This window comes from Sarcophilus harrisii, chromosome 3, assembly GCF_902635505.1.
Source record: "Sarcophilus harrisii chromosome 3, mSarHar1.11, whole genome shotgun sequence".
NCBI lineage: Eukaryota > Metazoa > Chordata > Mammalia > Dasyuromorphia > Dasyuridae > Sarcophilus > Sarcophilus harrisii.
In genome coordinates, this window is record NC_045428.1 from 240,353,773 (window position 1) to 240,378,783 (window position 25,011).

Sequence of the window (25,011 nt, forward strand, 5' to 3'; positions counted from 1 at the left end):
AAAAAAAGGTTCCGTGATTGAGCCAATATCAAACAGCTAGTAATTTTCTGAGGTTGCAGTTGTAGTCAGGAAGTTGAGTCTTGTTGATTCTATTCTTCTGTGCATTCTATTAACTAGCCAAAGCTGGTTTTCAGATGATTGTTCAGATTCCAACAGGAGTTCCGACAATTTCCACGCGGTGCATTTGATGCTTATTGCCTAGAGGATTTCTTTGTTTTAAGAAACTATATAATAAATCAAACGTGTTATTTTCAATTCTCCTGCTCGTCGGTTTGCTTCTGAACTTACAAATTTTTAGGGGTTAGTGGGGAATCTGAATTATAGGTCCAATTCAAAATATCTGATAAAGACTGTGTGGCCCCTGCAAGATGAATTAGCCCATTCAATCCCTTTGCCCTCATCTTAATTAGAAAGAAAAATACATTTCTCTTTCCCTTTCATTTCCCCGCTCCCCCTCCCCGTCCCCCTTTAAAGTCTCTCACTAAGCTTCCTCCTTATCCTTCTCTTTCTTTTCCCATCACTTTTTATCCCTACCATTGGATTTCTTTTTGGACAATTTCTATTGCCTGACGTCTCCACTCTTAGGTCGTACGCCTTCCCGCCTCTCAGTCCCTCCTCCCCCTCAGTCATTTCCTCTCCCTCTCCATCCTTCCCGACTTGGCTGGGGGGAGGGGAAACGACAGGAATGAAGTTCCTCCCCTTGAAGTCGGCCCAGCCTCGTCCCCGGAAGTGGTAATGCTCCGGGAGACATTGCCGGAAGTGGCCGAGGCCGGGAGCCCGCCGCTCTGGTGGCGGCGGCAGTTGTGGGGCTGCGCTACTGGGCCCCAGACGGCGGTGCCGTGAGAGCCGGAGAAGGAGGAAGAGGAGGACGAGGAAGGGGCGGCCTCGGGCGAGCGAGGCCTGGGCCCTGCCCATGGAGAGCGGCGGGGCGAGCCGCGGCTGGTGAAGCTGGACGCTCATGGAGCCTCCGGAGGAGCCGCTCCGACCTGTGATCTACACCATGGAGAATAAGCCCATCGTCACCTGTGAGTGACCCCGACCAGCCCGACCCGCGGCCTACTTCGACTGGGTGCGGGCTGAGGAGAAGCAGACTCGGGCTGCGGTGGCTGCTTGATAGCGCCCCGGGGCGGGTAGGGGGTAAGGGGCGGCATTCCCGGAAGTTGTCGGCTCTCGCTTGGTCCCCATCAATCTGCAGCCTACTCTGCGGCTCAGGTTGGGGGACTGGGAGGGAAGAGGGGTATCCCGCTACCCTGAGCACTGCTGCCTTCTGGGACCATTCCGTGCTGCAGCCACAGGTCGGGATTTGCATGTGTCCCCGCGATCTAGAGAGTTGCTTTCTTGTGGTACCCCCAGCATTCAGCGCTGGGGTGTGGGCCCATTTTGGGACTAGAAGGAGGACAGTCGGACTCTAGAGATGTTTTGAGTGGAAAAAAAAAGTTGCGTGAACCTTGCTCTAGGTCACCGACCCCCTTTTCTCAGGCGCCTGTTAAAGAGAGTCCTTTCGTAGGGAAATAAAATGTCCTATTATTCTCCGTGCTCAGATACATTTAATAACTTTTTGAAGGAGCCCTCGTTTTTCAGAGGATGTAAAGACTTTCCCAGAAATTAAATATCTAAGAGGCAGTTGACCTAGGGTTAAAAAAATAGAAGAGAAAGAGTGAAGATTATTGTGGGACTAAATTCACCTCATCAGTTTGTAAAACATCACCTTTCTGCACACCAAAAGGAAACCCAAGTTTCATTGCTTAAGTATATTTATACAGAAGTCTTGTAATGATTTTCCAAAAAGTTAAGTTTTGAATTCACTATGTCAGGTATAGGGAGAGAATAGGAACAAAGAACTGAAGGATACAGTTTCTTTAAAATTAGTGTCTGCTTTTTGTGAGAATAAAACTCATGTAATAGAGGTGGATTTAAATACTTTAAAAACACTAACTTGAGCCTTTATAGCTGTGCTAAGTAATATTCTTATGAATGTCTCATACCTTCCTCCAAGATATGAGAATAAAACTCATGCAATAGAGTTGGATTTAAATACTTAAAAAACACTAACTTGAGCCTTTATAGCTGTGCTAGGTAACATTCTTATGAATGTCTCATACCTTCCTCCAAGATCCTGTCTTCTCTTTTGCATATAATTTCTATGCTGTGATCTTTATTAGGAGTGTGAGTATGTGTCATTGTGTTCAGTCTTTATCCATGGATGCCAGTTTCCTTTGTTCCTTATCTCATGATTATATACTTTTCTTTCTATGTACCTTTCTGATACAATAATGATTTCCTTCCTTTCTTTCTCTGTATGGCCCTTTGTCCCTCCCATTTTTCTCTTCCAAGACTTTCAATGAAGAACAAAGCTTAATTTTTTTTTTTTACTTCCTCCCTGTTGTCTTTCCTATTTTTAATAGAGTATAATACAATCACCACAAATCCTGAGACTCATACAGTAGATATCATCCTCGATATCTCACTTTTTTCATCCCTCTATCTTCTTTGTTGCCAGGTTTTCACCTTTGCAACATTTCTCCAGTAAGGCTCCCTTCTCTCCGACACTGCCACCACTCTGGGGTAAGCCCTTATCACCTCATTTCTAGGTTATTGCAATAGTTCCTTGGTAGGCTCTGCCTTCCTAAAGTCTCTTTCCATTGCATCTTACCTTCCAAAGTGATATTCCTAAAGTACAGATCTGAACTTCACCCTTCCCTTCCCTCCTATACTGTGTAACCTCCTATGATTCTCCATTGCCTCAAAATCATCTGTTTGATATTTAAAGTCCTTCATTACTTAGCTCCTTTCCATTTCAGTCTCTTACACCTGATTTCCTGCCTCCTCTTTGATCCAGAACATTGGCCTTCTTGCTGTTCCACAAACATGACATTGAACAACATCACTTAGGCTCCAGGCTTTCTCTACCACTACTCCCCCATGTCTAGAATATTCTTTCTTCTCATCTCTCACTGGCTTCCTTTAAGTTCCAGCTGAAATCTTATCTGATATAGGAATACTTCTTAATCATTTTAATTTTAGTGCTTTTTCTCTTTTAATTCCTATTTATCCTGTAAAGAAATTGTTGTATATATTTGTTTACTTATTGTCTTCCCCTTGAGATATGGATCAAGACTGTTATATGCCATTTTTCCATATATTCTTTGCTTAGCCTTGTGTCTGGTGATTTGTAGGTTTATTGACTTGATAACTGACTCATTAATCCATTACTTTCTGTTTGACCCATTCTAATTTTCATTTCCTGAGTGTTTTTCTAAAGTCTGTTGGATGATAATTTTCAATGCCTTTTTTTTTTTTTTATTACTACCTATTCTATTTTATATCTTTTGTTTTAGTTCTTCTTGTATCCTTTTTAGTCCTTGTGTCTAGGACATCGTTTTTTGGAGGGGACTTTATCTGGATTTGTGGGTTCTTTCTCAAGTTTATTCCCTGCTTTATCTCTCAAACCCAGATATTTTCTTATTATAGTTTTGTTTGTTTGTTTGTTTTGCCTATCTCTTCAGCCTAAGTATCTAGAGGGGGCCAGGGTGCAGAATACTCTTGGGTCAAGCTCTGCAATTAATGACTTAAGGTAGAAATGCCAGGTCCCAAATATGGTAACCAAGACTAAATTCTTCCTTCAAAGGACTCGTGGACTGCTTCAGTGCTGAGTGCTGTTTTAAGACTTTGTCTCCCCACCAGGTTCTAAGAGCTCCCCTTGTATTAGGTTCTTCCTGGCTTTACCACCCCCTGCCATTAAGCTTTTTTTTTTTTTTTTTAAATATTTATTTGTTTAAAACCTATAAACAAAACTTTGTCACATGCACAACATAATATAAGGGAGGATTCAAAATATTAAACAATAAATTTCCATTTCAAAAGAGCCTGTACAGTAAATACTACACATTTTGTTTAGAGCAGTCCATCTTTTCTTTGATTTCAAATTAGTTTTCTTTTGTTTTCATATATACAATTTTTAATTTATTCTTTTGTCCCCGTTCCCCTCCCACCCAGAAATTTACAATTAGGTGTGAAAATATTTATATATACATACATATATATACAGGTATACACATGTATATGTACATACACATATATACATATATAAATATCTACAAACACATTTATACACATATAAATTCATGTACATATATGTACCTGCCATTAAGTTTAGGGCCTCTTCATCTACAGGCTAGGAGATGCCCATGGCTGGTCTTTGCCTGTGGTGGTTCTGCTGCTCATTTGGTACACCACCTGGGACTGCTTCTTTGTACTAGGTTTCTTCAATCAATGCTTCTGGCTCATCATTGGCTAGGTCTTTGCTTTTATCATTAGACTAGGGCTTCTTGGTTGATGCCTTTTGGGGCAGGCCTGTACTCTTGCTTTCCATTTATCTCTTTCTCTTTAGTGTCTCAGCAGAATTAGACTGGGAGGGGCATGTTCATCTCTGGGCTAATGATGGAATTTAAAAGTAATCATTCTTGTTTCTTTTAGACTGGTATGTTTCTAAGCTCTGGTGACACGTTTTTGAGGAATCTGATCTCCTTTATGTCCCAATACTTAGCTGTCTTCCCCCATAGACTATATTCCATTTTTGCCTATGTAAAACACTTTGAGTTTGGTTTCATACTTTAGAATTTTAACAAATGAATATAGAGTACTATTCTCATTACATTTTAGTACTGAACAGTTAAATTTTGCCAAATCATTCAGAAGTGCATGGTGGTCAGTAAAACCAAATTATGAAATTTTGCAGCTTTTCAAAAAACCTTACCTTTTTCTGAGGTAATTCCTCCTTTCCAAATTGTAGAGAAAAGTTAAGAAAACAATACCTGTCAGGCTGCTGTTTTAATTACAAAATAGCCTTAGATTGATTTTTCCCCCCCTCCACTTTTTTGAGAAAAACTTTTAAACTGCCTTCAGTACATTTAAGAAACAAGCACCTTTTTTTATTGAATAGATATCAACATAGACTCATAGAAAAGACAAAACAAACATTTCTATTGCTAGCATTTATTCACTCAAAACCATGAATCCATTTCAATGCCCTCTTAATTTAGATTAAAGAATTCTTTAAAAAAAAAAAAAAAAAACTTTAGCCAATTCATCTTTTCCCTTGGAATTTGTACATTTCCTTCTTCTGTTGTATGAAATACAAATGCTGGCTTTTCGTGACACCAAATTTTTTTCATACATTATTTCATTTTGAGGTGTCCCCAGCCTTCTCCAAATTGGACACTCAATATTGACCTTAGCTGTATGATGGAAATTCTTCTTCAAAACTCAGTGATGCACAGGAACTTGATTTTAGCTCTGCCTCTCCCACATGGAGGAGCCTGGTTGCTTTTCTTGGTATAAAGGTATTTTGATCCTCATTTCTCCATCCTGGAAAAAAGCTCAAGCTTCACATTTGTTTCATAAAATCCTTTTATTCATTTAACATCTCAAGAAGGACCTTCTATAGAAAATTTTTTTCCAATTTCTGCATCTACTGGTGGCCTCCTTCACAAAGAACTTTGTATTTATTTTGTATATATTTCATTTATTAACTTTACATTTGTAATGTATAACATACACATGTAACTATTTTATATGCACTTATCTGCTATTAAAGTGTAAACTTCTTGTAAGCAGGTTTTGAGAAAATTCTGGACTTTTATCCCATGTGCATGTAATAGAAAACACAAAATAGATTTGTGTAAATTGATAAGGACTGAAATAAGTAGCATTTAAAAAAAAAAATACAAGGAACTATAACAATGTAAAAAAATCATTAAAATCAAGTCAAACAGTCATTGGAAAACCAGTAATTGTCCCAGAAAAAGTTATGGCAATGTATTCTCCCTTTTCTTGGGAGAGGTGGGGATACTCCTGGGGCTAAATGTGAAGTATGACAGATGATTTCACTTTAGTGTTTAGGCTACAAAGGAGAGATCAAATGGAGGTGGAGGAGGATAGAAATATATGTAGTATTAAAGTAACATAAATACAAATCTGTACAAGGATTGGAGAGAACACACCAGCTATTGGGAGTCTTTGTAAATCAGGGCTTCATGCAGAAAATGATGCTTTGTCCTGAATAGAGGAACTATGAGGTACCTGTAAGGAAAGAGGGAATTTCAAGTACGTAGGATGGCCAGAGAAAAGGCACAGAAAGATGTGAGATGGAATGTTTTGAGTAAGCAGCAAAGGAAAGATCCATTTTGTCTATAGGTGAAGGAATAATGTTTAGGGAGGCCGTAAAGATATGTTGGAGACATCTGTAAGGCTTTAAATTTTAAATAGTACTTTATTTTGTCCTGGAAGCAATAGAGTTGTTAGAGAGGGAGAGTCACATGGTCAGATCTGAGTTTAAGGAAAATTACTTCAGCAATAGGGTGAAGGATTGATTAGGGTTGGAAGAAAATTGAGGTCAGGACCAATTAGGAGTTGCCATTATCTAGGTAAGAGGCGAAAAAAGATCCTGAAGCAAGATGTAGCTTGGTAGAGTGATTTGAGATAGAAATAGCAAATTTGGGCATCTGATTGGATTTATATTATAAAGGAGAGTGAAGAGTTGAAGATAGTATGAAAGTTGTGAACTTGGGAGACTAGAAAGATCAATAATGACTTTGACAAAAATAACGAAGTTTGAAAGAGGACAAGGTTGCAGAAATGGGTAAGAGTAGATAATGTGTTCAGTTTGGAATAAATTGAACTTAAGATGTCTCTGGGATCCAATTTGAAATGTCCAGTGGGCAACTGGTGATGTAGGATTGAAGCTCAGGATTGAGTAAATCCCTATGAGTTACCTATTTAGAGATGATAATCCTTTTAGGGCTAGAGGGCTCCTTAGAAGAAATAGTTGAGAGGAGGATTTGAACTGGCTCTTTCTGACTCCAAGTCCGGGGTCCTTCTCCACTATATATACTGAGTTACTTCCTTGGTTATTGAAAGGCTAGTGGCTGTGACAGAGGCTCTCCAGCTTCACTGGTGATAGGAGTGATTCTTGCTGCCCATCCTCTTTCCTTCTTTCCTCCCAACATTCAGCTCTCTCCCAGAGGCCAGAAAGTCACATTTCACCTTGTCCTTTTACACCTCTTTTCAGCAGGCCCCTTCCTCCCCTCCCCTCTTAGCTTATCCAGTTGTGGCTCCAACAAGTGCTGAGAAAACACACACCACACACACACACACACACACACACACACACACACACACACACACACACACAAAACCGACTGCATCTCTGGTCCCTAGCACATCACAGATTACAGAGTGACTAGTTTCCTTACCCGGAAAATACACTTGGCCCCTTCAATCCCTTTTCCTGATGAGTGGAGTCCTCCCAGATCCCCACTCCCCATTTTTGGGAACGTGAAAAAACTAGTCATGTACCCTTTTTCTGGGACTTATTCCTGGCTCTTAGTTCTCTATACTGATTCCTTCTCTCCCCCTTTCCATTTTTCATCTTCCTTTGTTTTCTCTTGTTAAAATGTAAGCTCCTCAATAGTAGGGACTGTCTTGTCTCTTTTTGATATCACAAAAAAGTGCTTCTATAAATATTTGAGAATATTTAAATACTTTTTTCCTATCTATGGCTTCCTTGGGTATAAGGTCAGTGTTAGGGTCTCATGAACTTTTTTTTTTTCAAGTATTCTAGAAGTGAATTTCTTTTTTTAAAAAAAAAATTTTATTGAAGTTTTTTTATTTCAAAAATATGCAAGAATAATTTTTCAGCATTGACCTTTGAAAAACCTTATGTTCCAATTCCCCCCCATGCACCCCTCCTCTAGATGGCAAGTAATCCAATATATGTTAAACATGGTAAAAATATATTAAGTTCAATTTAGACAATCCATATTTATACATTTATCTTGCTGCACAAGAAAAATCAAATTAAAAGGGGGAAAATGAGAAAGAAAATAAAATTCAAGCAAACCACAAGAAAAATAGTGAAAATGATCTGTTGTGATTCACACTTGGTTCCCTCAGTCCTCTCTTTGGGTGCAGATGGTTCTCTTCATCACAAGATCATCAGAACTGGCCTGGATCATCTTATTGTTGAAAAGAGCCACGTCTATCAGAATTGATCATCGTATAATCTTGCTGTTGCCGTGTACAATGATCTCCTGGTTTTGCTCATTTCCCTCAGCATCAGTTCATGTAAATCTCTCTAGACCTCTCTGAAATCATCCTGCTGATCATTTCTTATAGAACAATAATATTCCACAACATTCATACACCATAACTTATTCAGCCATTCTCCAACTGATGGACATCCATTCAGTTTCAAGTTTCTTGCTACCACAAAAAGGGCTGCCACAAACATTTTTGCACATGAGGGTCCCTTTGTCTCCTTTATGATCTGTTTAGGATACAGACCCAGTAGAAATACTGCTGGATCAAAGAGTATGCACAGTTTGCAAGTCTTTTGGGTATAGTTCCAATTTGCTCTCCAGAATGGCTGGATTATTTCACAATTCCACAAAAAATGCATTAATGTACCAGTTTTTCTGTATCTCTTCCAACATTCATTAACTTTTCCTCTCATCTTAGCCAATCTGAGAGATGTGTAATGGTACCTCAGAGTTTTCTTAATTTGCATTTCTCTGATCAGTAGTGATTTAGAGCACCTTTTTATATGACTAGAAATGGTTTCAGTTTTTTCGTCTGAAAATTGTTCAGGATATGAACATTTTCATAACTTCATATTGCTTTCCAACATGGTTGTGCCATTTTATATTTTTACCAACAACATATTAGTTGCCCATCCTTCCTCTGATATTGAATGATGTCATTTTTTGTCATATTTGTCAATTTTCAGGATTAAAGTGAAGAGTCTGGAATACTTTGATTTATATTTCTCTTATTAATGATTTGGAGCATTTTTTTTTTAATATGGTTGGGAATATTTCAAAATTCTTTTGAGAACAGTTTGTTCATATCCTTTGATCATTTATCTCTTGGGAAATGGCTAGTAGTCATAAATTTGTTTATTAATTGTTTTGTCTTGGATATGAAGCCTTTTTTAGAGAAATTTTGATAGAAAGGTGGGGTGTTTTTTTCCCTTTTTTGACCATTTCTTGTCTGTCCTAGGTGCTTTAATGTCTGCAGAAGCTTTTCAGCTTCAAGTTCCTTCTACTGTAAACACAATATTATGTTCCTTCAGCTACTTTAACATTTTTTTTTAAGGTGGCTCTCTTCACACTGACTTTTTATCTCACTGGGGATCCCTTCTTTTTGTTTGATATCCCCTCTTCCTCACCTCCCTTTCCTTTAGTTTTTTTATTTAATACTTTTGTGTTTCTTTTTCCAAAAAAAGATTTCTCTCACTCTTTATTATCCGTATTATCTTAGCTATTCTGAACTCATTCTTTTTTTATATGTATTTAAATTGTGATATTTAATTTCAATCATTATCATATATTAAAGTAATATATTAATTAATATTATATGTACACAATTTTACATGGAAGATATACTAATAGAAATAATTCCGTCCAGTGTCTCTCTAACGAATCAAGTTAACACATAAAATTGGAGTTACATGCTTGCCAAAGGTGTTTGCCACTGTAATGGAAAAAATCCAATGCAGAATTACATTAAAGAGAGATTCCCAATAGGTTTTTTAAAATAACTTTTTATTTACGAGATATATACATGGGTAATTTTTCAACACTGACCTTTGCAAAACCTTCTGTTCCAACTTTTCCCCCCCCCCCCCCCCCCCCCCCCCCCCCCCCCCCCCTCCCCAGAAGGCAGGTAGACCACTACATGTTAAATACAATATATGTATACATATCCATACAGCACAAGAAGAATTGGACTTTGAAATAAAGTAAAATTAACCTGAGAAGGAAATCAAAAATGCAAACAAATAAAAACAGGGATTGGAAATGCTATGTAGTGATTCATAGTCATCTCCCAGAATTCTTTCACTGGGTGTAGCTGGTTCTATTCATTATGGAACAAATGGAACTGATTTGGTTCATCTCATTGTTGAAGAGAGTCAGAATTGATCATCATATAGTATTGTTGTTGAAGTATATAATGATTTCCTGTTCCTGCTCATTTCACTCAGCATCAGTTCATGTAAGTCTCTCCAGGCCTTTCTGAAATCTTCCTGCTGGTCATTTCTTACAGAACAATAATATTCCATAGCATTCATATACCACAACTTATTCAGCCATTCTCCAATTGATGGGCATCCATTCAATTTCCAGTTTCAAGCCACTACAAAAAGGGCTACCACAAACATTTTTGCACATACAGGTCCCTTTCCTTTCTTCAAGATCTCTTTGGGATATAAGTCCAGTAGTAATACTGCTGGGTCAAAGGGTATGCACAGTTTGATAACTTTTTGAGTATAGTTCCAAATTGCTCTCCAGAATGGCTGCATGTATTCACAATTCCACCCACAATGTATCAGTTTTCCCACATCCCCTCCAACATTCAGCATTATCTTTTCCTGTCATCCTAGCCCATCTGAGAGATGTATAGGGGTATCTCAGAGTTATCTTTAATTTGCATTTCTCTGATTAATAATGACTTGGAGCATTTTTTCATATGGCTAGAAATAGTTTCAATTTCTTCATTTGAGAATTGTCTGTTCATATCCTTTGACCATTTATCCATTAGAGAATGGCTTGATTTCTTATAAATTAGAGTCAATTCTCTCTATATTTTGGAAATGAGGTCTTTATCAGAACCTTTGACTATAGAAATGTTTTCCCAGTTTATAATTTCCCTTCTAAACTTGTCTGCATTACTTTTGTTTGTACAAAAGCTTTTCAATTTGATATAATCAAAATTTTCTATTTTGTGATCAATAATGATCTCTAGTTCTTTGGTCATAAATTCCTTCCAACTCTACAGGTCTGAGAGGTAAACTATCCTATCTATGTTCTTCTAATTTATTTATAATCTCATTCTTTTAAAAAAATTTTAATTATAGCTTTTTATTTACAAGTTATATGCATAGGTAATTTTACAGCATTGACAATTGCCAAACCTTTTGTTCCCATCCTTCCCCCCATCCCCTCCCCCAGATGGCAGGTTGACCAATACATGTTAAGTATGTTAAAGCATATATGTCCTAACAGTTATTTTGCTGTACAAAAAGAATTGGAATTTGAAATAGTGTACTATTAGCCTGTGAAGGAAATCAAAAATGCAGAGAACAAAAATAGAGGGATTGGGAATTCTACGTAATGGTTCATAGTCATCTCCCAGAGTTCTTTTGCTGGGTGTAGCTGGTTCAGTTCATTACTGCTCTATTGGAACTGATTTGGTTCATCTCATTACTGAAGATGGCCACGTCCATCAAATTGATCACCATATAGTATTGTTGTTGAAGTATATTATGATCTTCTGGTCCTGCTCATTTCACTCAGCATCAGTTCATGTAAGTCTCTCCAGGTCTTTCTGAAATTCTCCTGCTGGTTATTTCTTACCAAACAATAATATTCCATAGTATTCATATACCACAATTTATTCAGCCATTCTCCAATTGATGGGCATCCACTCAGTTTCCAGTTTCTGGCCACTACAAAGAGACCTGCCACAAATATTCGTGCACATACAGGTCCCTTTCCCTTCTTTAAGATTTCTTTGGGATATTAGCCCAGTAGAAACACTGCTGGATCAAAGGGTATATAATCTCATTCTTTATGCCTGAATCATGAACTCATTTCGATCTTATCTTGGTGTATGGTGTTAAGTGTGGGTCCATGCCTAGTTTCTGCCATACTAATTTACAATTTTCCCAGAAGTTTTTGTCAAACAGTGAATTCTTATCCCAAAAGCTGGAGTTTTAGGGTTTGTCAAACACATAAAAACAGATTATTAAAGTTGATGACTATTTTGTCCTGTGAACCTAACCTATTCCACTATTCCATTGATCAACTAGTCTATTTCTTAGCCAATACCACATGGTATGATGACCACTGCTTTATAATATAGTTTTAGCTCTGGTACAGCTAGCCACCTTCATTTGATTTTTCTTTCATTATCAACTCATTCTTTTATTTATGTCTTCTATATATCTGGTCTCTCTCTTTTCTGTGTATTTTTCATGTTACCAAAACTCCAAGTTATCCATTCTAAGGTCTCCCTTCTAGGTATTTTCTGCTACTAACTTTGTAGAACTCACCTTATGGGTTCCCCTTTTCCATTATGCCTCATTTCTGGAACAATGCCTATTAGTTATATTAACTATAAATATAATATATATATATGATACGCATATATTATAGATATACATTATTTGTGTATTGTAATTATATGTAAAATAAACATAAACATAATAATAACTAAAATTTGTATAGTGCTTATTATATGCCAGGTACTATGCTAAGTGCTTTGCAATTATTTTATTTGATGCTCAAAACAACCCTGGAGGGGAGATACTATTATTTATCCCCATTTTAAAGATGAGGAGACTGAGGTAAAGCTACTTGCCCAGAATCACACAGTTAAGTGTCTGAAGCCAGAATTGAACTCATCCAGTGTAAAGTCCTCATCTCCCTTCATTCCCTTTATCTCTTCAGTCATAAGAAAAATTGTTAATGGAAACCCTCCCACCTCTTTCCTTTCTTCCTTTTCAATGTTTCCCCTCTCCTCATCCATTTCCTTGAAGCCTTTTCTCTTTCTGAGACCCCAGAAGTCACCTTGTTTTCATTGGTTGTCATTGCTAGATGCTGTACACCCCCCTCATCTCCGACTTTTGTACCTTCCCATGTAGTCCCACCAAAGAAGTTCATATATAGGGTGTTGGTAGGTTCCTTCCAGTTGATGAAGAGAATTTTATTTCTAATTCTTAGCTTTCACAAAATAATCTACTATAAATATTTTTGAGTGAGTCAAGGTTTTCTAAGTATTGTTTCCTTAGATATAAGCACAGTAATGGGATCTTTAATTCAAAGGGTATGGACATTTGATTTGCATGATTCCAAATTGCTTCTTATAATAGTTATACCATATTAGCATGCCTATCCTTCTTTTATACCCTTATTGCCATTTTGGGGTCATTTTTGCTAATTTGCAGTGTGTAAAGTGAAACCTCAGGATTTTTTTTTAATTTGGATTTCTCTTATTAATAATTTGGAGCATTATTTCATATGATAGTAAATACTTTGCAGTTTCTTTTGAGAAATGTTTGCTCATATCCTTTGATCTCTTATCTATTTGGGTATATTGTAATAGGCTTTTAATTCTTTTCCAATTCTTCCTTCTATAGCTCTCATTTCACTCCAGTTTTCTTCTCATACTCATTTCTTTTTCAGTTTTTTTTCTTGTTCTTTCATTCTCCTTTTTTTTCCCCTGAAGCAGTTGGGGTTAAGTGACTTGCTCAGGATCACACAGATAGGAAGTGTTAAGTGTCTGAGGTCAAATTTGAACTCAGATCCTCCTGACTTCAGGGCTGGTGCTCTATCCACTGCACTCCCTAGCTGCCTTTCTTATATTCCTTTAAAAAAAAAAACAACAACTTTTTTTTTACATTTGTATTTGTCTTTACTTTTTTCTTTTTTTCCCCTAATTATAATAACTTTTTATTGACAGAACCCATGCCAGGATAATTTTTTACAACATTATCCCTTGCATTCACTTCTGTTCCGATTTTTCCCCTCTCTCCCTCCACCCCTTCCCCTAGATGGCAAGCAGTCCTATATATGTTGAATATGTCACAGTATATCCTAGATACAATATACAATATACATGTGCAGAACCAAACAGTTCTCTTGTTGCACAGGAAGAATTGGATTCAGAAGGTAAAAATAACCTGGGAAGAAAGACAAAAATGCAAACAGTTTACATTCATTTCCCATTCTTTCTTTGGGTGTAGCTACTTCTGTCCATCATAGATAACTGAAACTGAATTAGGTCTCTTTGTCAAAGAAATCCACTTCCATCAGAATACACCTTCATACAGTATCGTTGTTGAAGTATATAATGATCTCCTGGTTCTGCTCATTTCACTTAGTATCAGTTCATGTAAGTCTCTCCAAGCCTCTCTGTATTCATCCTATGGGTCATTTCTTACAGAACAATAATATTCTATAACATTCATATACCACAATTTACCCAACCATTCTCCAATTGAAGGGCATCCATTCATTTTCCAGTTTCTAGCCACTACAAACAGGGCTGCCACAAACATTTTGGCACATACAGGTCCCTTTCCCTTCTTTAGTATCTCCTTGGGATATAAGCCCAGTAGTAGCACTGCTGGGTCAAAGAGTATGTACAGTTTGATAACTTAAAAAAATAACTTTTAGTTAAAAAAAAAACCCTCAATTCATTTCTTCAGAGAATTCAAAGATTTCTTGTGTTTAAGCTGTGTTTTTTGAATAAATTTCTTCTAAATTTGTGTCTTAAGCATCTCCATCACCTTAGTATCTCTTTATGGCGAGCTTTTAATTTTTTGTCTTTCCTGTTTATTTTTATTTTGGATTTAGTGTTAGAGGCAGTCTATGCATGCTTGTAGAGGGAATGGATGGTCTGTGTTTGGCATAATTTTGAATCCTGCTTTTGGGGATGTTTGAATGTTCCGGGTAGTAAATAAGTTGCCAATTGGCACTTGTACCTGCTCCCTTCATGGTATTCAGGAACATTTGTGCTAGATCTAGGACCTCTTCTTGGCTTATTAAACAATGGAGTCTGCCCTTGGTCTGTTTCTGCTGATATAGACTGCACATGGCTAGCTTTTGGGTAAATCATGTAGTCAATGTCTAGGTACCTGTCTGTCTACTTAAGTCACTTGAATTGGAAAAATAACTCAATTGTTTTCTTTCTGATCAGAACTTGATCTTTAATAGTTGATATATCTTTATTAAGTTGTTGGAGAGAACTCAGCTATACTCTCCTTCTCTTTCACTGTTCTCATTGATGTATTTGTTAATGTTTTATCTTGATTTGTAAAGTATTCCTTGGGTCACTTCACCATAGCATTAAGTCTATAAAGTAACTTTGAAAGTATTTTCATTGTTATCGTTAGCATTATACAGTCATGGCACTGAAAATTTCTTTGGCTGCTTAATTTTTTTTTTTCTTTATCTAATCACATATTTAGTTTGTTTTAGTAGATTGATTTCCATATATCTTATGCATTTTGTGGTTATTTTGAATGATATTTCTCTTGCTATCATTTCCTTTTGGATTTTGCTACTATTATATCAAAGTACTTTTGATATTTGGAGGTCTATTTTGTAGTCTACAATTGAATAAAAAGAGAATTAGCTGGATTTCCTTTGGAAATTGCAAAATTCCCTTGATAGAACCCAAGTTTTCTTTGAAAATAAAATTCTAACTTTTTAAAAACATTCCAACATTGCTATTTTAATGAAAAAAAGAATAGGAAAGTTTGTGAAAAATTAGCATATGATCAAAGAGGAACAGGAATAAAAATGCTGTCAAAGAATTATAAGATAGGAAGAGAAGATAGGTAGGTCATGTGGGTGAGATAATAAATAGCCACAGTACTCTATTGGTATAAGTTAGAGAAATTGAAGAAAACCTTCAGCATGTCAGGTGAACTCCTTATGGCATATTTACAGGATGATATGGAAATGAGTGACACAAAATATTTTTATACTTCAAAATGAGTAAAGTTGCAGATTTAATTAAAATATTTTAAATACAACAGATATTTTGTATATGTATTTTTCTTAATACCTTGCAATAATCTCATTATTTTTCTACTAGCATCCATACCCTACAGGTTGCAAACCATCTAGGTATTCAAAAAGAAAAAATTTTAAATTGAAATTCACTTTACATCTTGCTCTACCTTGCATCTACTGCTCTGTTTGGTTTCATCTTCAAAGAAAAAGATGCCCCTTAGAGTATAATCTCATCACTTCTAATCTTACCATCATGCTGCTATATCAAGCCTTGATTGACACTACCTCCCTCAGCCTCCTTTTACCTCTGAATGGAGGACTGGAGGGTGGAATACAAATTCCTCCCAATGCCTTTGTTTATCTAGGGCAGAAACTGGGCTGTGCTTCTTCCACTTTGCATTTGCTGGTCTGCCTCCTTTGAACTCCAAAGAAGATACTCCTTGGTGTCCTTGTACCCTCCCCGTTCCTGCCTCATATTGTGTGTTGTCTCCATCTTTAGATTGTAAGGTCCTTGAAGTTAGAGGCTTTCTAATGAAAAATTAATTAATTGTATCTCTGGTACTTAATATAATAACTGGTACTTTATATTCCTGGTTCTGCTTGATTCACTCAGCATCAATTCATGTAAATCTTTCCAGACCTTTTTTATAATCTGCTTGTTCATTTCTTATAAAACAATAATATTCCATTACCTTCATGTACCATAGCTTGTTCAGCCATTTCCCAAGTGATGGGCATCCACTCCTTTTCCAATTTTTTGGCTACTTCTGTGTATTTTTTAAAAATATATTTCTTTGACAATCTTATTTTCTTTCATTTCTATTTTCTCATTTTCCTAACAAAACCAGGCTTTCCCATATAACAAATATTGTGGTTAGGAATAGTAAATCTCCTTGTTCTTTAGTCCATTCCTTCTCTCCTAATAAGTGGGAGGCTTTGCATTTATTTTAAATCAGTCCTTGAAGACAAGTTCTAAAGGAATACTTCTCTCTTTTCCTCTTGGTAGAATATTTCAGATTGTTTAAATGTATCTACTCGTCTAGTTTTTGGTCTCGTATATTTCCATTTCAAAGATTCTCCCCAGCTCTGGTCTTAAATCAGGAATGCTTGAAAATCCTTTTTTATAATCTCTCTAGGATTATACTCAGTCTTTCAGACTAAGTTATTCTTAGTTCTAAGCTTTTTATCTTTAGCTCCAAACTTTTCTTTTGCCTTTTGAAACATTATATTCCAAAATATGCCTTCTTTTTGAATAGTTATAGCATGATCTTATGTAGTCCAGATGCTTGAACTCTTTCTGTATGTTTGGCAGCTTTTGCTACAAAAGGAGTTGCTTTATAATTTTCCAAATTGGTCTAATATCAACAGTTCAACTCCAGTTAAACTATTCTTGCATTCCTTGTATTAAATCAGTTTCTTCATAGTGTGTGGAGGACCAAAGTTCAAATCTGGCTTTAGACATTTAACACTTCCTAGCTGTGTGATCCTGGGTAAGTCACTTAATCCCAATTGCCTCAGGGGAGAGGGGGAATACACACACACATACATAGTTAGGTAAAGGAGGTATAGAATCAGCCTGAATCTGCCAGATAAAATTCTGTACCCTATTATATGGCATTAGCATAGTTAAGTAGAATTTAAGGGTGTTAAAATGGAATTTTTAGTCCAAAAGAGTTTTATTTTGACATTACTAATGTTACAGCCACATGTCTTAATATAAAACCATTGAAGATAATCTTATGTAATAGAATCATAGGATTTTTAAGTTGGAACTAGCCCAGGCTCTATTTAAAGCACAGTTCCTTTTTGCAACATCCCTGAGAAGTGGTTATCCAACTTCTTAAAGATTTTAAGTGAAACTTACTACCCATATGAAGGCAGCCCATTCCACTAAAAGTTTGAATTGTTGGTTAATTGTTCCTTTATACTAAACTAAAATTGCATGACTTCTGGTTATTTCCTCCAGTATCAAGTAAAATGTACTAAATTCCATTTCCTTTTGTCAGACTAATTATTCACTGAGCTAAATTGGTACAGAAATTCAGGGACGGTTCAATAATAGTAAAACATTTAACATGATAAATCCATAATAAAAATATCTATATGATGATATCCAGTGGTTCTCAAAGTATGGTCTAGAGAATCCTGGGGATCTCTGAAACCCTTTTAGAGGGTCTACATTCAAAAATAGTTTTTATTTCCAATATGGTAAGTGTCTTTAAATATAATCCAAATAAACAAAAACTCTTTGGAGAGATCCTCAATAATTTTTGATAGGATAAAGATACTGAAAACAAAAATTTGAGAACCACTGATCATATCAATAGACGCAAGAGAAAAAAGCTTTGATTAAAATACAATACTCACTTATGGTAAGAATAACAAAAATATAGATGGCTATATTTTTCTTAGTATAGAATGCACAAGCCAGGTTTATACATAATGATGAAACCTTAGAACTCCTTAACTTGAAATAGATCAAGGCTGCCTGCTCAGAACATTATTTTGCAACATAATCCTGGGGGGGGAAAGGAGGAGTTCGATTTAAGCCTAATTCTTTCCTTACTCTGAGCACTCTAGATCTATTATACCATTTTGCCTCTAAACCCCATAAAAATAATCTTCTATTTCTTTTCAATTATAATAGGGGGCAGTGATAAATCATTTTAAAACTGATTAAATGTCAGTTATTTGGAAATTATTGTTAAAACTTAAGTAAACGATTATCTTTTTTAAAAACATAAAGAAAGTACTTTTCCATCATTAGGCATGTCAGCTCTGACTACTATACTCTTATTTCTTTCAGGGTTAAGACTATAGCAAATTACAGTCAGCATAATTGCCGTGTGGTAGCATGAGTAGTAGATAGAGAGTTCACTTCTAAGTCAGGAAGGTCTGGGTTCAAACCTTGTATCTGATGCATATTGTGTTGTTCAGACAGCATTTAATAAAAAAACTGGAGAGATATGTAGAAGCAAAGCAAAGTTTATTATACGATCTTGCGATGGGGCGTCCCATCCATCGAGCAGACAATCGAAGGGAGGAGGCACCCTAGGGGCAAGGCCAACACTTTTTATACCTTACACAAATACCCCCTCCCACCACTGACTCTCATCCTTATTGGCTGAGGATCTTACCTTCTAAATGCTGGAACTACCCAAGAAATTGAACTTGACCGATAAGTATATAGTTGCCTATATTTGACTGAAATAGGGAGGATAGCAGGGAGGAGACTTAAGTATGCCCTTGACTTAATGCTTAAAGTCCTTCAGGCCTACTCAAACTTTGAAATAGATGAAGCCTTACTCGATTTTCACAACTGTCTTGAAAGATCTCATCTCATCTCATCAATATGATTTTTGCAAAAATGGGCTTAACTTCTGACTTCGTTAAGGCAGTATTAGAGTTATTAGTTGCAGCGTATAATTGCTGATTTGCTTTGGTAGAGACAGTCTTTTTTTAGGAGCAATATATCAAGGTAGTAAACCTTTTCCCCTGAAATTTACTAAAATATGGTATTCTGGATTGTTTTATTTTCTTTTTCTGGAAGACCATAGCTTATTCAAACCATGTTTTCTAGATCAGTTGTTTTGACTATTGGTGAATAATTTGTTCTTTACCTTTTGATGATTGATTGGATTTTTAAGTTGTATTTCATTTTTGTTTTTCAGAATGTCCATTGTTTTGCCTAATAATGTCTTCTATCCCATTCTCAACTGTAGTCTTCTTTTTAATTCATTAAGAGGTCTAATGTCACTCATCTTTATCTTAAGTTCTTTTATTAGGCTTTGCAACCAGTGGACATTCCTGGGGCCATTTTTCTGGGACATTAATTGTCCCCTAGCTACATCTGATTGTCTGGGACACTAATTGTAATTATTGAAAAAGTATTCTCTTTTGAATATTTCACTTCCCATTCTCTTATTTCATACCATTTCTTTAGTTAGCTCTGTGCTTATATTTGCATATTCATTTCTTTCTCTTTTTGATAGTATTTCTTTGGATGTGGGGATTTAGTTTTCTCAACATGTACTTGTTAAAGTTTATATTGCATATTTCTGGCTGTTTGGAAATGATAAAAGTGAGCTGAATTTGTGTACTGTCTCTTAGCTATTTTTATGGCCTCTTCCCCATATGTCATTAATTCGTTTTTGGTTTTTTTTTAAGTTATTTTCCCAGTTCTTTAAATTTTTTTGTTATTATTTATATAACATATATCTTTTTTTTTCTTTCAGTGACCTTTTTACTATGTGTATCTTGCATATTAACAGTGAGCTGCTCTTTTATTACTTATTCAAATCCAATTCTAGATGAATTTGTTTTAAGATTCTTCTGCTTAGTCACTTTGCATGCCAAAGATCGTTAGCACCTGGGACTTTTTTTTTTTTTTTTTAAAAGCAAGAATGAATTGTCATTAAAGAGTAAAGAATAAATGGACATTAAAGAACCAGCTTTGCCCAAAGTATACTATAATAGCTTTTACAAGATAGCTAATTTGGGGAGTACAGGCCATTTTAAAATTTTTTCAGTAAAATCAGTTTTACTCTAACATGCTATATGCATTTCCAGAACCCTGTGTTAAAGCAAAATTGCACAATAAAGTAAGAGTTTATAAGGAAAAGGAGGAGCATAATGCTTAAAAATTTTGCCCATGAAACACACACAAAAAAAGAATTTAATAAGTAGCAGCACACAGTTAAGAAATAAATAAATAGTCCAGTAAATAGTGTCCACTTCATTACTTCCAGCTACTACTTAGCCTGTACCCTTGGCTATATGAGCCTTATCTTGGAACCTTGAATTTTAGAGACCTTAGCTGTTTGTCATGGAAGAAATTGTTTAGACATGAACTCAAAATTTGCATTATGCTCAAAATGTTTTTCTAATATGGCAGCTGAATTGGAACAAATTTGTGTTTTTGAAACATTTTTTAATAGTTCAGCCTTTTCTTTCATTTTAATCAATTGACAAATATTGAACGTATTCCATATGCCAGGCAATATGATTACAGAAGCAGACATGAAACAAATCTTATCTTCAGGGAGATACTATCATGTGTAGACACAAACACACCCAAAACATGTAATAGTTTGTGAGGGAAGCTCTAATAACTCAGGAGATCAGGAAGTAACTGAATTAGACAGTTGAGCTGAGCTTTAAAAGTAAGAGGCCAAGTTTGGGGAAGGAGTTCTTTACTGGGATGAAGAAAAGCTTTTGCAAAGACATGAATATGGGAGAACAAATAAGTAAATTTTGTTGTATTGTAAAGTGTTTCAAAGGAAGTAATAAGGGCTTGAACAAGGGTGTTAATTTTGTGAGTATAGAGAAAGGGGACCAGTGCAAGAGATGTTGCAGATGCAGTCTTTATAAGAATTGACAACTTTTTAGATATTTGGAATGAGAAAAGAGAAGTCAGAAGTGATTCAGTATTGCCTGCCTTGTCTAGCAACTGGAAGGATGATGGTAACTTCAAGAAAAATTATTTATTAATAAGAATTTATTAAATAGCATACTTTGTGTCAAATTTTAAGGTGTACAGAAATTAAAGTAAAGCAGCCCCATATCTTCAAGGAATTCTACCATGGGGAAATAATATGAAAATAGTTGAATACATATAAATTATGTACGGTATCAATAGTGTAATTTTGGGAAGAAGTCACTAATGACAGTTTGAGAGAAATCTGGAAAGATCACCCTCCTTTAGAAGGTAGTATCTTAATTGAAAGAAATTAAGGATTCTGTGAGATGAGGAGGTAGACTGTTCTAGACAATGAGAATCAACAACCTGTGAGGGGAAAATGGAGGTGGATGATAGAATCCTATGTTGAGAATAGAAAAAAGGCCAGTTTGCATAGAATGAAGTATATTTGATAGTAAAAAAAATAGTTGGAATCAGCTACTGGATGACTTCAAATACTTAAGTTCTCTTAAATATATTTTAGTACATACTTAAGTGTGTTTTGTTTTATATTTTAGCATATTTTAAGTTAGAGTCACTTAAATTTCTTGAGCAGAGGAGACATTTGACAATTCTCTTGATTATATTGTTGAATCCTTTTGATGAGGTTTAGATTTAGGGAACCAAAATGAAATTAGGGTTTCTGATGGTCAGGGAGTTAAATGATAAGGTCTAATGGCAGGTTCAGGGTTCAGGGAACCAAATAGAGAGGTTTGCTCCCCTGCAGCCCCTTGGGATTCGGCCCAAGGATAGGGAGTTTTGGGGACTCTCTTCTGGCGGCACAGAGGTTCTCTGTAAAAGAATTTACAGACTCGAAAACCTAGATTGATAAAAGGCTTTATTATACAGATTGGAAGTAAGGTTAGAAATCCTGACAGAGAGGCATTGTCTGGTTAGGGAACTAGGTAAGGGTAAAGAGAATATGGCACTGGTAAGAGTACTCCAGTGGACAGAGGCCCTTAGCATGCCAAGCATAAAGCTTGGCATGTTTGGAACCTCTGCAAAGAGGGTTTTAGTTTGGCTCTTTTTATAATGAGGGCTTTAGCTGAAGGGGGCCTGTGAGTGGGGTCCCAAATTGGCTCCTTGGTGGGTTTCAGCTTGAGCTAGAATTTGAATTGAATTCAATGAGTTTCAGGACTGAGCCGACCCCACCCAGATAACAAGGGTGAAACTGTTTGTCCCTGGAGCAAAGTCCCTCACTGAGGCAGAGTTGAAGGAGATTTTCTCCTTCAAGGATTTTCAGAGTTTTGGGGTCCCCTCTTCACTTTTTTAGTTTTCTGATTTCTGATCTTTTAGGTGCTAATCATTTCTTTCTTATTATTCTAAACCACTGTGGAAATTATTGTGATAGTATGGGCATCCTATTTAGACTTCTTAATTGTTATTTCCATCTTGTACTTTTCTTCTGGAAATATCTCCCTTCTCTTGGGTTTCATTTGTACTTCTTTTTTATTTTACCCTCTGGTTCTAGAATATCAGGAAGTTTTTTCCTTGATAATTTCTTGAAAGATAATGGATAGATTCTTAAAAAAAAAAAAAAAAAGATCATGGCTTTTAGGCAGCCCAGTAATTATTAGATTATCTCTCCTGGATTTATTTTCCAGATCATTTGTTTTTCCGATGAGATACTTAATTTTTTTTTCCATTCTTTTGATTTTGTTGTCTTATTTCTTGTTGTCTCATTGGATCATTAGCTTCCACTTGCCCATTTCTAATCTTTAAGGAATTATTTTCTTCAGTGAGCTGCTTTTTAAGGAGTTTTTCTCTCCCTTCCCCCCCCCCCCCCCCCCCCCCCCCCCCCCCCCCGGAGACATACATCCCTTTATTTTCCAATTTTAAAAGGTAGGGATACAAAGGATTACACATTGTGTACAATTAAACCTCAGCTGTCAGTTTAGTAGAAAAATCTCATTTTAGAGAGAAGAATCCTGAGGCTAAGGAAAGGGTAGTCAGGATCACAAAATCAGTAAAGCAAAGATAGCCAGCATTGAACCAGACCTGTCAGTGGCTCAGAGAGGATTGGATCAAGGGTTATATGTGAGTCTTCTGTTGGTGGTGGCATGGGGGTTGGCTGAGTGCCTAGGAGGAAAAGAGGCCTATGATCTTTGGATTGGCTGACTGTGAGTGGCTTGTAGCCCTTGGCTGTCTGGGTCCTAAGTCAGGAAGGAGTTGAGTATGCTGGAGCAGTCAAAACTCCTGCCTCCAAGGGTTGTAAACACTGAATGATGTGTACCTGGACTGGCCTTTTGTGGGACTTGGTTCCAAAAAGATAATCCCAACTACAAATAAAAGTTCAACTTCTCAGAGTTTTGTATTATCTGTGCATAATTTTTATCCTTCTGAATTGGGAAGTGCCAGATGGAACTCTGTGGGGAATCTGGGCCTTTTACCTTCTTGAATAGATGGGACATTTCATGGCTGGGAGTAAATAGGGTCAGATTATAATTAGATCCTTTACTTCCATTTGGCTGCTGAGAGGGTGGTAGCTCCTTTGTGTTTGATGGTAGTAGTATTAGAAAAAGGATATCAAGTCTCCCGTGCTTCCCTCAGTAGCAATAGCAAGGGCTGCCTGCCTTTTGACGATTAATGAGTACTCATGTCAGATTATACTTTAAAGTGAGCTAGGTTAGGATTTCATTCCTTCACATGCCTCAGGGAGGTCAAGAGTTGTTTCTTTGTTTATTAATCTTTACTTTTTTCATCCCCAATCTTCTGCCCAATCAAGATACTATAAGCAGTAGGGGCTTAATCTATGTTTGCTAAAGGAGTGAACATGTGGAATGAATGGGACTCTTCCAGCAATACTTGAGGGCCTTCACTGGAGACTATGAAGATGCTTGTCCATTTCCAGGATGGGCTGGATAGCTTCTGCTATCCTTTCTAGCTCCAGAAGGTTTGAATCCTGAGACTGAGTGAATGAAGGGGGAGGTACTAGTAATGATTGCCAGAATACCTAAGAACTTCACAGGGTTCTTGAGACAGGCAGGGGAAAGGGAATAGGATAAATAGAGAGAACAAAAGAGGGAGAGAAAGCAAGAAGTCCTTTTCTAAAGTGAATTTTGTACATATTTTTCCATGTAGTCAGTTCTTTTTTAAGAAGTTCTTCTCTTCAATGAATTTTTGTGCTTCTCTTTACTATTTGGCCTATTTTGTTTTTAAGTTGTTAATTTCTTCAGTATTTTTGTGCTTCCATCACCAAGCTATTGACTCTTTTTCCAGTATTTTCTAATATTGTTCTTATCCCCACCCCACCCCCACCCCTAGTTTTCCCTCTATCTCTCTTATTTGGAATTTTAAAATTCCTTTTTGAACTCTTCCAGGAATTCTTTTTTGGCCCACGACCATTTCACATTTTTCTTTGAGGTTTACTTCTGAGTTGTTAAAAAAAATTTTTTTCCTGTCACCATGGTAACTTTCAGTGGTTGTTTTTTTCTTTGTTCTTTGCTCATTTTTCTAGTCCATTTCTTGACTTTGAACTTTGTTAAAGTTAGCCTCTATTCCTAGGGTAGAGGGGCACTGTCCTGAGCTTCAGTTTTTTTGTGCAGCTATATTCAGAGCTAGTTCTGGGGATCTGTAATTTTTCAGTTCTTTCAAGGTGTTAAAAACCTCTTACTTTCTTGGCCTGTTAGATCACCTTGATAAGGTACAAAGTAGCCAGTAACTTAAAAAACAGAGTTTGGGCAGGAAAAAAGGAAGAGAAAATTAGATGGTGGATTAGAAGTAATAATTTATAAATTGATTGGGATGATGAAAAAAACAAGACAACTGGGCATGTTGGGAACTCTAAGATCAGTATAATGAAAGTATTCTTTCTCTTATTTTCCCTATTCCTTAAATGGGAAAGTTTATGAGGTTCAGAGTTTAAAGAAAAGATGAACACTTAAGTGGTTCTCCATAATGAAATAAAACATGATAGGCTAATGGTCTTGCTTCATTTTTGTAGAGCTTTGGAATTTATAAAATGCTTTAAAC

General features: G+C 36.3%; 1 protein-coding gene across 5 annotated transcripts in view; it reads left to right on the forward strand.

Moving 5' to 3' along the window:
* The first annotated feature begins 730 nt into the window (after positions 1–730).
* The window catches only part of TRAPPC10 (trafficking protein particle complex 10), a 106,725-nt gene continuing 82,444 nt past the window's right edge, over positions 731–25,011 (forward strand). For 2 of the 5 annotated variants that reach the window (XM_031959283.1, XM_031959284.1), the window contains exon 1: positions 732–1,025. In XM_031959283.1, coding sequence (XP_031815143.1) covers positions 959–1,025 — 67 coding nt within the window. In that variant the 5' untranslated portion in view covers positions 732–958. Of the gene's footprint in view, positions 1,026–1,276; positions 1,296–2,500; positions 2,566–25,011 lie in introns of those variants that run through there. The other 3 variants (XM_031959285.1, XM_031959287.1, XM_031959286.1) reach the window with 3 other exon arrangements.